This window comes from Lichenostomus cassidix, chromosome W, assembly GCF_008360975.1.
Source record: "Lichenostomus cassidix isolate B80296 chromosome W, HeHo_3.0, whole genome shotgun sequence".
Classification (NCBI taxonomy): Eukaryota; Metazoa; Chordata; class Aves; order Passeriformes; family Meliphagidae; genus Lichenostomus; species Lichenostomus cassidix.
In genome coordinates this window covers 19,428,596-19,442,117 of record NC_139510.1, presented here as the reverse complement: position 1 = coordinate 19,442,117, position 13,522 = coordinate 19,428,596, and the positions used below count along the sequence as shown (strand labels likewise).

Here is a 13,522-nt window from a genome sequence, read left to right as displayed (position 1 = left end):
AACTCAGAGTTTATCCTTAAGAAACACTGAAACTTCATGATCATATCAGTAAGTTATCAGCAATGCTATACAAGTTCTTTACAGAAGCGTAAAATACACACAACTATTAAAACTTACCTATTATAATATCTGCCTCCCATCATAAACTGATTGCTTGATGTTGGACATATTTTAAAACGCTGAATATTTTCACTAGTCCGAAAATAAAGTGAGTAATCACCAGGTGTATTATCTGAAGGCCTCACAAGAAAACTGCACACCTGACCAACTGAAAAGATACAATACAGCATTATTAAATGTTACTTTGTGTCACTTATGAGCTCTTATCAAAGCTCTTTCTGCACAAATTAGCAAGAATTGCACACTTAAAGAAGAAATACTGATGTAAGTTCCAACAGTGATCCCCATTCTTCCCCTAAACAGGATGAAGTAGCACTAAATTGCCAAAGTTAATGCCAAATCACTTGGCTGTAGCTGACAACCTATCCCAAACTTTTGTCACCTCTTTACAAGAGCATATAATGTGTATGAGTTTTGACAATGTTTTCAAAAAAACTAAAGACTTTTGTTCTCGTATTTAAGGTATGTTATTTGAGAGTATGAATCTGAAATCTTGATGTTTTCATTTTAAAAATTTTTTCCTCCATGAGGAGACTAAAGTTTAATACGTTCTCCCCTAAGTATATAACAGCACCAAGCCTTCCAGAGTTCAAAAAGTGTTTGGACAACACTCTCAAGCACATGGTGATTCTTGGGGATGGTTCTTTGCAGGGCCAGGAGTTGGACTCAACGATCCTTGTGGGTCCCTTCCAACTCAGAATATTCTGTGATTCTGTGAACAGTATTTTCTCCTCAGCATTTTAATGAAGCCCAAGATATATTTATGTACATTACAAAAATTTTATAAAAAAAGCTATTTCAATTACAATTCTGAAACTAACTTTACTTGAGAACATTAAAAAAAGCCTCAATGCTCAGCTATGAGGTTTTTTCCAATATAATAGCAACCACAGATCTGATGCTCATATGTTCATACAGAAAAAAACCAAACAACCAGGTTTTCCTGCAGTTTCAAAGGATTAATTTGTCTCATTCCCCTACCACTGTATTGCCATCTGAAATAAAAGTACCTGTCATCAGCAAATTGTAAGCTTCGTGTTTGGAGATCTTCCCATGGAACCATCTTCAAGAGAAAAATTAGAAAGCAAGACTATCAGCTCTCTTTTTTAGTAGTTGTGACATCTAAGGCTCTTACATCTACGAATTAATCTCTGGTACATATGAATAAATCTTTGTTTAAAAAAATCTAGTAAATACAGATTATAAAAGCAACTGTTATGTTATTCAGCAACTCTGTTTTTCTACCAACAGAATGAAAAATAAACATCTACATCTATATAAACTTGAGTACAGGCATCCAATGCAAAGTCGATGTTCAAATCCAAGAGTGTTTAGAGATTAAAGGCATTGTTTAAATGCTAGATAATGACAGGCATATTTGAAGCCAGGCTCAGCAATTTATTTGAAGCATGAAATGCAAAGCCCAAGGACATTAATGAACATTAAATACTATACAGAATAACTAAAATTAATTTTGCTAGAAGCTGAGGAAATAAAGTCTCGCTTTATTAACTATTGAATAAGAATTGCTTTAGTTTTACGCCTTGCATCTTCTGGAATCCTTCATCAGAGCATCATCCTAAAAAAATACAGCAATCTGTCCAGTCTCAACTTGATACCTCTGATTATAGGAAACAGCTAGATGTTGCATAGCTATTCAGTTTACATGTGACACACCACATGCTACATCTTAAAAGCTCATCCTGTCTTTTAAAGGAAAGCTAGAAATAGGGCCTTCCATTGCAGAGGGTATATGCACATTCACACATGTTTAAGTGTATCCTTAATAACAAAGGGATCCAGGAAGGCTGGACATACTTTAAGATGGAAATGGTAAAGGTGCAGGAGTAGGCTGTCCCTGTGTGCCTTAAGACAAGCTATCAGGGAAGAAAACTGGCCTGGCTGAACAGGGAGCTTTCATAGGAACTCAGAGGGGAAAAAAGTGAGTTTACCTAACAAGGATGTTGTTAGGTCATGCAGAGAGAGAATTAGAAAGGCGAAAGCCCAGCTGGAATTCAATCTGGCTACTGTCCTAAAAGACAATAAAAAGTGTTTTTACAAATGCATTAACAAAAGGAGAGCCAAGGAAAATCTCCATCCTTTATTGGATGTGGGGGGGAAGATGGGATGGACACATTGTCCCCAGGGATGAGGAAAAGGCTGAGGTACTTAATACCTTCTTTGCCTCAGTCTGTAACAAAGACTGGTTATCCTCAGGGTACCCAGCCCCCTGACCTGGTAGACAAGGATGGGGAGCAAGATAACTGCAATCCAGAAGGAAGCAGTTAGTGACCTGCTGAGCCACTTAGACACTCACAAGTCTATGGGGCCTGATGGGATTCACCTGAGGGTACTGAGGGAGCTGGTGGAAGAGCTTCCTAAGCTGCCCCCTATTATTTATCATCAGTCCTGGTGAACCACGGAGGTCCCAGATGACTAGAGGTTGGCCAATGTGATGCCCATCTACAAGAGGATCCAGGGAACTACAGGCCTGTCAGCCTGACCAACAGATCATCTTGAGTGCCAGCACACAGCACTTGCAGAAAAAACAGGTGATCAGGCCTAGCCAACATGGGTTAATGAAAGGCAGGTCCTGCCTGACCAATGTGATCTGCTTTTCTGACCAGGTGACCTTCCTAGTGGATGAGGAAAAGGCTGTGGATATTGTCTACCTGGACTTCAGCAAAGCCTTTGATAGCGTCTCCTATGGCATTCTCCTGGAGAAGCTGAAGCCCATGGCTTGGACAGATGCACTCTGATGGGTAAAAAACTGGCTGGATGGCTGGGCCCAGAGAGTGGTGGTGAATGGTGCTACATCTAGTTTGTATCTGGTCACTAGTGGCGTTTCCCCAGGGCTCAGTGTTGGGGGCAGTCCTGTTTAATATATTTATTAATAATCTGGATGGGAGGATCAAGTGCACCCTCAGTAAGTTCACAGATGACACCAAGTTGGGTGGGAGTGTTGATCTGCTGGAGGGTAGAAAAGCTCTGCAGAAGGATCTGGACATGCTGGATCAATGGGCCAAGACCAACAGTATAAGGTTCAACAATGCCAAGTGCCATGTCCTGCACTTGGGTCAAAACAACTCCATGCAACACTATGGCCTGGGTTGACAGCATGCTGAACATGAGCCAGTGTGCACCCAGGTGGCAAAGAAGGCCAATGACATCCTGGCCTGTATCAAGAATAGTGTAGCCAGCAGGACCATGGTAGTGATTTGCCCCTCTGTACTTGGCACTGGTGAAGCCACTCCTCGAATACTGTGTCCAGTTCCGGGCCCCTCTCTGCAAGAAAGACATTGCAGTGCTGGAGCAAGTCCAGAGAAGGGCAACAAAGCTGGTGAAGAGTCTAGAGAGTAAGTCCTCTGAGGAGTGGCTGAGGGTACTGGGTTGTTTAGCCTGGAGAAGAAGAGGCTAAGGGGAGACCTTACTGCTCTCTACAACTACCAGAAAGGAGGTTGCAGCCAAATGGGGGTCAGCCTCTTCTACCAGGTAACTAGTGACAGGACAAGTGGACATAGCCTCAAGCTGTGCCAGGGGAGGTTCAGGATGGACATCAGGAGGAATTTCTTCACAGAAAGGGCTGTTATACATTGGAATGGGCTGCCCAGGGAGGTGGTAGTCACTCTCCCTGGAGGTGGTCAAGAAAGACTGGATTTAGCACTTAGTGCTCTGGTCTAGTTGACAAGATGGTGATCAGTCAAAGGCTGGACTCGATCTCAGAGGTCTTTTCCAACTCAAATGATTCTGGGAAATAGCCCAAAATGGGATCAAACTAGGGCCTTAAAGGGAAAGTTGCACCAGGGGAGGTTTAGATCAGATAATAGGAAAAATTTCTTTATGGAAAGAGTGGTCAGGCATTTAAACAGGCTGCCCAGGGAAGTGGAGGAGTCACCATCTCTGGAAGTGTTCAAAAAATGTATGAATATGGCACTTAAGGACATGGTTTAGTGGTGAATATGGTGGTGGTGCAGGGTTGATGGTTGGATTTGATGATCTTAGAGGTTGTCCTAGGTTACAATATAGATGTAGTTAAGTATTCTATTACCACCAGCTGTGGGCTGTTAGCTGCTATCACCTGCTAATGACCCACCCCGGATGACAGACAATGGGCCATCAGGGACCCACCGTGTGACTCATGGACTTATCTCATCCCATTGTGGGATGCTCTGCCCAGGAGGGAGGAGCCAGGTGTTCCCACCTGGATATAACCTGGCCTTGGAACTGCCTCAGCTAGCCCTGTCTACTGGGTTCCCAGAGGACAAGAGCTACCACTGGACCTTCAGCTGGAGACCAGACCTTCACAGGATCACCGCTTGAACTGAACTACTTCAGTTGGACTGCTACCACCACCCTAACCGGGTGTCAGTTTGTATCTGACTTTGTCAGTGCTTTTCCTTGTATTATTTCACTTATTTTTTCTTTCAATCTTGACTTGTGATCTCCCACTGGTTTGTTTTCAAACCAATACAGAGGTCTTTTCCAACCCTAATGATTCTGTGATTTTGTGTAAAAGAAAGCCTTTTTACACATCAAAAAAGAGCTCTAGTTCTAACTTGCTTTCTATATTACCTTTACAGGAAAATCCCTGGCTATTGAAATATTTGCAGAAATCCCTGCCTCCCCTGGAATCTTCTGAGCAGCATGAGTAACTGAATTGAGTATCAAAGCTTTAAGATTCCACTACAAACAACTTTGTTTAACAAAAAAGTTCCTGTATTTGAAGGCATCCCTACTACTGTTATGCTGCTATACCAAACTGACTAGCACAACATTGAAAACCTGTAAACTGAAGCCACACACCAATCATTTTCCCTATTTGGAACAAAAAAAAAAAAAAATCCACCAAGAAAACTCCACCAGAAGAAATGCCTTCTTCTAACATCAGTCCTTTAGAGACTGCAAACTGGGCAAAAAATACAGAAAGCAGAAGCTGCAATTATTGCAAGCAAACAGAGGACAGATGAAGTTATCCAGCTACTAAAAAAATTCTGTAACCTTCATTTGCTGGTCATCTTTACAACTGAAAATAATATAACAGTCAAGTTTCCTGTATTGTAAATTGTACTAGTTTTTTTAAAAATTATTTAACAAGTTGGAATTCACAACAAACATAATTCTAGTGTCTCCTGGTTTTCATTTAAAATGCTAGCACATGAGGCTAATATCAAGTGTTACTATTACACTAGCAGTCCTATAAATGATACTTTGATCTCTCTCCCACACTTAAGAGTTGAGCAGACCTGAAAAATGGTTACCTCTAAGCTAAACTGTGTATGTATAAAAAACCCCCCACAAATCAGAAAACACCACATCCTCCATTGTATATATTCTAGGTATAGTGATCACAGAGACTCATTCAAGATTTTCACTGCAAAACCCATTAACATTAGGCATAACTAATACAAGACTTCATGTCAATGACCTATGCAACTTTAACAGCTAGAAGTCTTAAGATTAAAAAACAAGTACATACAACTTTGGTTCACCTTCCCAATCTCATAGCTAAAGTTTACAAACAGTTGTTTTATTACTTGCTTTTAATAAAAAACAAAAAATCCTTACATTTTGCCTTCATGTGGATCTTCTTCTCTTCCCTAATAGGAGAATTAACATATTAAGTGCATGACAACAGTATGCTTGAGTAAACCTCATAGGTTAAGACCTTCTGTAGAAATAAACAACACTAAGTCCAAGGCATTTTTTAACTAGATGGCTTATTGCACAGTTCATGTAAAGAGGTTTTCAACATCATTCACTGAAATTCAGCGGAAATTCAGTCATAACATGTTATTCCAAAAGATTGTTTCCATCACTCTTTAAGTTACCACATGTAAAGAAGGACTTGAATCTCAACTTTCATGAACTTCAACCAGTAATGTAGAAATTTATAACTAGATACTCTAACACTACCATTTCAATTTAGCTATTCACATCCTGATATAGATGTGAGAACAGGTGAAGCAAACTCTACTAATAGCAATATACATATGCTGCAAAACAAACATCAAGACTCCAAAGCAATGGTGAACTTCTTTGAAAAAAAACCATGTGGGAGGGTGGGGTGGGTGTTTTTGTCCATTAAATCATCTCTTGTCCTGCAGTAAATCAATTATCTTTGTCACTTGATTAGCTTCCTGACTTAGCATAAGCCCTTCTAAGTATAATTAACTCATCAATATTTTGATATCCACACTTGGCCCTTAAAAAAAATGAAAACAAAGACATGGCAAAATTTGAGTCTATACATTGATGAATATTTCATAGCAAACAAACGAAGAATGTAACTGAATGACTAGCAAGTTATTTATCAGGACTGGTGAGTTTAGGGAACTGCTTAATAAGTTCACAGTATCATTCATTTGCACATGAGCTTTTTTGGATAACAAGAAGAGGTACTTTGTATATTAAATTAGACAATGGTTTGTTTAACTACTTAAAAACTGGCAGATTCAAATACTGCAGGAAGGTTTAGAAAAGTACATAAAGTCAGGCAGCTAAATTACATTAGTTTGGTTTAATTTCAATGTTAACTTCCACACACAACTAACAAAAAATAAAAATCAAATCTCAGTTCTGCAACAGATTTGTATATAAAATTACTTACCACTTCTTCTACCAGGTCTTCTACTATAAGACCTTGTTCATCTGTCCGTAGGTTTGTAACCCACATCCAGCCATCTTCCAATTCATTATGGACAATAAACATATCTCCTTTAAGGAAACTGAAGAGAGTTACAGTAAGATATGTTAGAAGTACAATCATAACACAAAGTTTAGTGAACACAGTGAATTCTTGAGCATAGTTTCAGAAAAGCATTTGAGAAAATCTGACCATGAAAAATACATTTATTGGTATCCCAAGCACACCATGTGCATTTTTCACACAGTTTAAGTAGGCACAAATAGCACATGAATGTTCATCCTTCTTTATTTTACATTTAGAATCTAATAGATACTTTAAAGTATGCTAAGGATGCATAAAACAAAAACCACCACAACAACATTAGAAGATAGCAACATTCTTTTATCAAGAGGGACCAAATACTAAACACAAGTAGAAACAAAGATTTCCTTAATAGTATAAAAATATAATATTTCTATCAAAACCTAATTTTGTACAATAAAGCCTATAGAATATCTACTATTTAAGTATTTGGATATGAAGATATGTGCTAAAAAGAAAATACAGAACAGTTCCTTGAGGAGACATGCAAATAGCTACAAATAAGAGTATAAATACAAAGCATTAAAACATTCCAATGAGTTTCATTACTGGAAGGTTAGTATAAGTTATTCCTTAAGTACAATCCCAAACTCAGGTATACTGGTTTTCACTAGAATAAATTTCTTCATAGTAGCTCCTAGGGGGGGTAGACAGCATGCTTGGGGACTGGCTGGGCATCAGTCTGTTGGTGGTATGCAATTGTTTTCATTTGCATCACTTGTTTTTCTTGGGTTTTATTTCCCTCTCTCTTTGTCAGTTGGTGGGTGGGGTTTTTTCCTTTGCAACTTTTTTTTTTTTAATTTTTAATTATTAAAACTGTCTTTATCTCAACCCACAGATGTCTCATTTTTACCCTTCCAATTCTTCCCCCATCCCACCAGGAAGGAGGGAGCAAGAGGCTGTGTGATGCTTAGCTGCCATCTGGAGTTAAACCACAACAATCCTTTTTTGTACCCAACAGGGTCCTCAAAGGGTCTGAGATAATAATAGATTTTACCAGAAGGTATTAGAAGGAACTTATATCTGTTAACAGTTGCTGGTCCCAATACTGATCTATCTGTTCTCAACATCAGTTTTTCTGATCTGTGTCATGCTCCCTTTTTTACTGTACATGTTAAAGACTGGTTTTGGCTTTTGCAGTTTTCTGTGGTCTGTAGCACTTAGTGGTGTTTTGCCTGGGATATTTATTACTAAAACACTGGCCTTGAGCTATTTGGGCTCTGTACTGATTCCATTACTGTATTTCGGGAACTGTCTCATGGAGACAAATAACAATTACAATTCCTCCAAGAGGATTTTCATGGAGGAAATAGAAAATGGCACCTTCACCACCTCCTTATGTGATATTTTCTCCCTCATCATAACAACTCTTCAGTATCTTAAACATTCTTGGGTAATGAAAATACTCCTTTTGGTATTTCTTAGGATTTTGTTTTGGCTTTTTCCAAGGTTAACAAACAGTTTAGGAATATCACCCAGACCCCATGGCAGTGTGGTTATGGGTGGCAAGGTGTCTTGGTTTAAGACAATTTAAGAGCTGGACACTCTAAAATGAGTTACCTCCCCTTATAGTTTCAACCAATCCCTTTCCACCAATAAGGAGAAATGAATACAAGTAGATATAAGTGAAAAAATAACAGTTTACCAATAAAATAAAATAGCAACAGGCAAAAAAATAACAGTAATAGTCACTAGCTATAAAGTTGCTGAAATCTCACGGACTCCCCAGGAACAAAGAGAAACTCCAAATGGCGGAGTAACCCCTTCCCTAAGATGGCGCCCTCTGCAAGCAACCACATGTGGGGAGACAAAGGGAAAGGATGGCGGACAAACTCTGCTTGGCTTAACCTTCCCCATGGAACAAAAAACTGGGAAGGTAGGAGCTCACGAATCAGTTCTAGTGGCAGATGGGAATTGCTGGCGTGTGTGAGGTCAGTGCTGCCGCTTGCTGCAGCCTCCTGCCACCCACTAGACTGTGCTGGTGTTGGTGCTGCTGTCTTGGATCCCTGTTCTGATGGGGAAGAGGAGAAGAAAATGGACTCTCAAGCACTGATGAGCAGTGGCCCGAGCCCAGCCCAGCTCCAGCTTCGCACTGCCAATAGGTGTTGCAAATTTCACTCTGAAACAGTTTTTTATTGTGAAATGCAGCTTCTCAGGTTACTATTGTTGCAAGTAGAGCCAAAAGCCAAGAGAGAGCTCTGCTTGGGCAACTCTGACTTTTTTAAAATGGCCCTGGCAACCCCCCCCCCCCCCCGGCCTCACGATTCCATTTCTGGCTGTGCTGTCACATCTTAAAGAGATAGTAACAATTTTTGGGCACAGATAGATATGGAAAACAATAACCCTTTGGGTTCCCAGGACACAAGGCATGTAAGAAAATATGGGCAAGTATCTAGAAAGGTTGTCACCTCCAGTGGCCCAGGACTTCACTCCCAGATCCTGATGAAGTAATAGAAAGTTTGAAAAAAGATATTCCAAAGAGGCACAACTTAACACACTCTACTGGGACCTGGCCTACACCAACCAACACTGCTTAGAATTGTTCAGCACCATCAAGGAGAGACGGTCTTCTGGATCTGAAAACATACCAATAGACACTGTGGCTAAATCAGAGACCCAGCCTTCAACTATATCAGTCACCTCTATAATTGAAAAGAAACAATGAGAGCGGAAGTCAACGCATTCAGTAAGGAATGAAGAAGCTTCTCCTAAGAGGGAGCAGCAGAGCAGTCACAAGAACAGGAGGGGAAAGAATGAAATCATAAATGAGACAGAAACCACACAATCCATATCCCTAAGCAAGCATCAAGACATGCGAAGCCATCAACCAGGTAAACAAACTGTCAGCTAGTTTTTCTGATGCTGGGATATTGGAGGCAAACCTCAAGAATCAGAGGGTAAGGAAACCTAGCGGCTGGGATCCCTTGTGTGGTGGTTTTGATTGGCCCAGAACATCAGCAAGGTATCTTTAACATCTAAGAGAAATTTAAACCCCTCAGAAGCTGTTGTGGTAGGCTTGGGGAAGTGTCTGAGGGGTGGGGAGTGGCACAAAGATAGCTCCTGTGTGTCCTGAGTGAAAGTTCTGGAAGTTTTTTTATCAAGTCCAGCAGAGCCAATCTCTGATGGCTCTGAGAGTGATGGACATGCTGCTGGCCAAGTGTGGGCCAATTGGAGGTGCTAGTTACGCCTCTGTGAAAACATATTTAAGAAAAAAATCAAAACAAGGTAGGCACGCACTTCTTTGTAGCTAGAGGAGGAGGAGGTGGAGGTAAAAATATGTGAAGGGAAAACATGGAGACACCAAGATCAGTGAAGAAGGTGGGGGAGGAGGTCCTCCAAGTGCCAGAGCTGAAAGCCCTCTGCTAGCCATGGTGAAGGCCATGGGGGGAGCAGGAGGTCCCCCTGCAGCCCATGGAGTCCACAAGGATGCAGAAATCTACCCACAGCCCACGCCAGAGGAGCAGGTGAATGCCTGGAATAAGCTGTGATCCAGTTGGAGTCTCATCAAAAGAGTTAAAGCTACAAAGGCTTTGCAAGGGACACAAAGGCCTTGCTCCTGGGATGGAAGCAGCCTGGCCTCGGCTCGGGAGAGTCTGCACCTTATGGACAAAGAGAGTCATGTTGCAGCAGAATTCAGGTGGGATGTTGCTCGTGAGATTGGACCCACGCCAAAGAAGTTCGCAGAGGACTGTCTCTCATGGGAGGGACCCTGTGGCTAAGTAGAGGACCCCTCTCCCTGATGGACTGACCAGAGAACAAACCCCTTACCCTGCCCGTGTTGTTGGTTTGGAAAGAGGGAAAGGGGGGTGAGCGGAGAGACTGCTTCTTAAGAGGGAGGGGGTGAGAGCAGAGAAACTGTTTGGAGAGAGAAAGAGATAAGTAGAGATAAAGAGTATTTGTAGTAGAAGAATTGTGGTGATGAAGAGATTTATGGACCTGCTCTGTGGACTGAGAAAATAGCCCACACCCTGCCCCCCTACCCAAGCTGTTGGTTAGAAGGAAGAAACAGGGTGAATAAAAAATGGGTTCATAAGAGGGAGGGGGGTGAGTGAACAAAATAGTGTATGAAAAGTTTATTTTTACCACTCATTTATGCTCCGACTCAGTAATTAAATCACTTTGCAACTTTAAGTTTAGAGCCTGTCTGCCCTTTCTTCCGTGCATCCTATCTCACTCAACTCATGAGATTACCGTGTGTTTTTACAGGTTTTTTTTTCTTTCCCCTCTCCTACACATCTGCAGCAGAAGAGAGAGCCGGAGTGCCGGTGTTTAGTCAGAGTCAAACCCTGACACCTTGTTAGGAATAAGGTCACTGACAAAGGGATTGTAAATGGGGCAGGAATCTTCAGTCTTTGGAGGCAGCTTCTGTAGAGTGTGAAGGACAGGTATCCCTCCAAGGAAGAACTTGCAAATTCCCAAAGCAAGGTGACCACCACTGAGGGAGGTATCCAGTATCTTAGGGAATTAACCATGGTGGAAGTATATGACAACCAGGTATCCAAAGAGATGTGTTAAATCCCATGCACGTGGCCCATGAGGTGAAAGTTTGTATGAAGTGCACCAACACTGTACACCAGCAACCTGGTGGTAATGAGCTGGACAAAAGCACCAACTCTGGTTGGATTGGCCAGCCAACTTGAGAATTCAAAGAGAATCTCGCTTCCTCCCTGTATCTCGGCTTTGGTGAAACTGTTCCAACAATTGTCCCAGCAATTAAAGAAGGATAAGTCTTCCTCACCCATAATGACCAACATCTTGACTATTAAGAGTCAGCCTTTTTGTGTTCAGGGAGAGGTTTACCAGTAACACACACCACATGCCACCCTGTGGTTCTATCTGCCATAACCAGAGGGAGGACATAAGGAAGTGAGATGGTGAACCTACCTGGAGACTAGAAGCTCAAGTACAAGAAGTGCAAGAAAAAACAGCAGCAAAAAGGCATCCATCCAGGAAAATTACTGCCCTAGTGTCTGTTGGGGCTTAGTTGCTGGCCAGGGTTAAACCATAACATCAGGTCATATGAAAACCTTTCACTGGAGCACAGGGGGACTTCTCAGTCAAATCAAATGATGTATCAGGGATACAGGCAATAGCTACACAGTACTCAAGTTCATCAACTACCAAAATTAGATAGCAATTTTCTACTGAACATCTCTTGAGAGGGTGTGATGGATGCACCCACTCTGAGTGAACAGTATTAATTACCATTTAATAATTATTTAATCATTAATAAAACCCTTTCAGTTAACTCCACAACAATGACTTCTCTTAATAATTCATCTGCAGCAAAGTAACAAAAAATGCATTAATTTGAGCACAAAGTAAAAAGCAAGAATAAAGAAAGCCTAATGAAAATACTTAGAATGAGTTCAGCTACTAATGAACCTAAAACTTAACTATGTACAATAGACAGCAAGGCCATCCTATATCAGTTCTATTACAGAGAAGTTCACAAGTTATTGTGTGAAAGACTGTTTGAAATAAACCCTGGAATGCTTCAAGCTTTCTAAATATAATTATGACATTAAAATTAAGTCAGGATTCCCTGAAATACATAACATCTTCAAGAGTACACTACAAGAGTGTAATATGTTAATTTGACCTAAAACAGTGTACTTTGCACCAGTTTTGCTATGAATGGACTATTTTACCATGCAGATCTCAGAAACCTAGCCAGCCATAGAACTTTACAATTTCCTGTAATTCTTGTTACTATAGCAGAGAAATGAAATACTTTTTCCTCTTAAGTTGGTAGGTGCAATCAGACATTTACTGGACTTGATGGACCCTACTATGCATAAGAATAGAAAGAAGCCCTACTTTCAATACACAATTAGGGAGTTCCCTCCTGTCTTACTATCTTATTGTATGCTTAGAAGGAGTTCTTCTCAAAGATAAATATCCTCAAAGTGTTTTTTCTAGTGATCAGAATGGACTGGATAAATTTTCACCCCAATGAGGATATAAAGCTGTCATATACTTTTCTCTATAATTTCAGGTTAATAGTCCTATCAAGAACCTTATTCCCAATTACACCAGCATGTTCTATCAACTTGTGAAACCCAGACAGTCTCATCAGAAATTACTACAAGCATCTTTCAAATCTGGCTTTTCTTTTTTCATCTGGAAGAAGACTGATATCTCAGGAAAGCAGTATTAATTCCAAGCAAGTATTATATGTTCTTCCATTAGCTATAGGACTGTTGGTTTTGCATCCTTTCCACATAACATATATTGTGGAAGAAAAAAAAAAAAAAAAAGGCAGGCAGGCATCCTACCTTTAACCTCCCAGAGCATTAAGTCTAAGATGCAATTGGAAAGTATTTGCATAGTGAACATATACCTAAATCATTGGGTTTTATAAATACTCCAAGAATTTAATATGTGCTTCTACCTACTATTAAAACATACCTTATTTCATCAGTTTCTGGCACTTTGGTGTAAGGTAGAATTGCTCGAACTCTCCTTCTATCCTCCACAGGCTACAATTTTAGAGAAGAGTTCAAAGATATTAATTTTCCCTTTCATTCTAGTATAACTTCCTCTCCCCAACATTATGCTATTCTTAAGTAAAAGACTAGTAATAGTAATTTGTATCCCTTTGCTAGTTTTAAGTTTTTAAAGGATCAAAAATACTAAGAGCTGGAAATGCTCAATTCCTAAAGTTATCTACAA

At 40.4% G+C, this 13,522-nt stretch overlaps 1 protein-coding gene across 1 annotated transcript in view; it reads right to left on the bottom strand.

The window, feature by feature from the left end:
• The window catches only part of LOC146425637 (ras GTPase-activating protein 1-like), a 62,179-nt gene that overhangs the window by 30,514 nt on the left and 18,143 nt on the right, over positions 1-13,522 (bottom strand). Inside the window, exons 4-8 of the mRNA XM_085041581.1 lie at positions 13,259-13,329; positions 6,728-6,845; positions 5,686-5,717; positions 1,131-1,183; positions 118-268 (exon numbers count right to left, since the gene is read on the bottom strand). Of these exons, the coding sequence (XP_084897707.1) occupies positions 118-268; positions 1,131-1,183; positions 5,686-5,717; positions 6,728-6,845; positions 13,259-13,329 (425 nt within the window). The remainder of the gene's footprint in view (positions 1-117; positions 269-1,130; positions 1,184-5,685; positions 5,718-6,727; positions 6,846-13,258; positions 13,330-13,522) is intronic.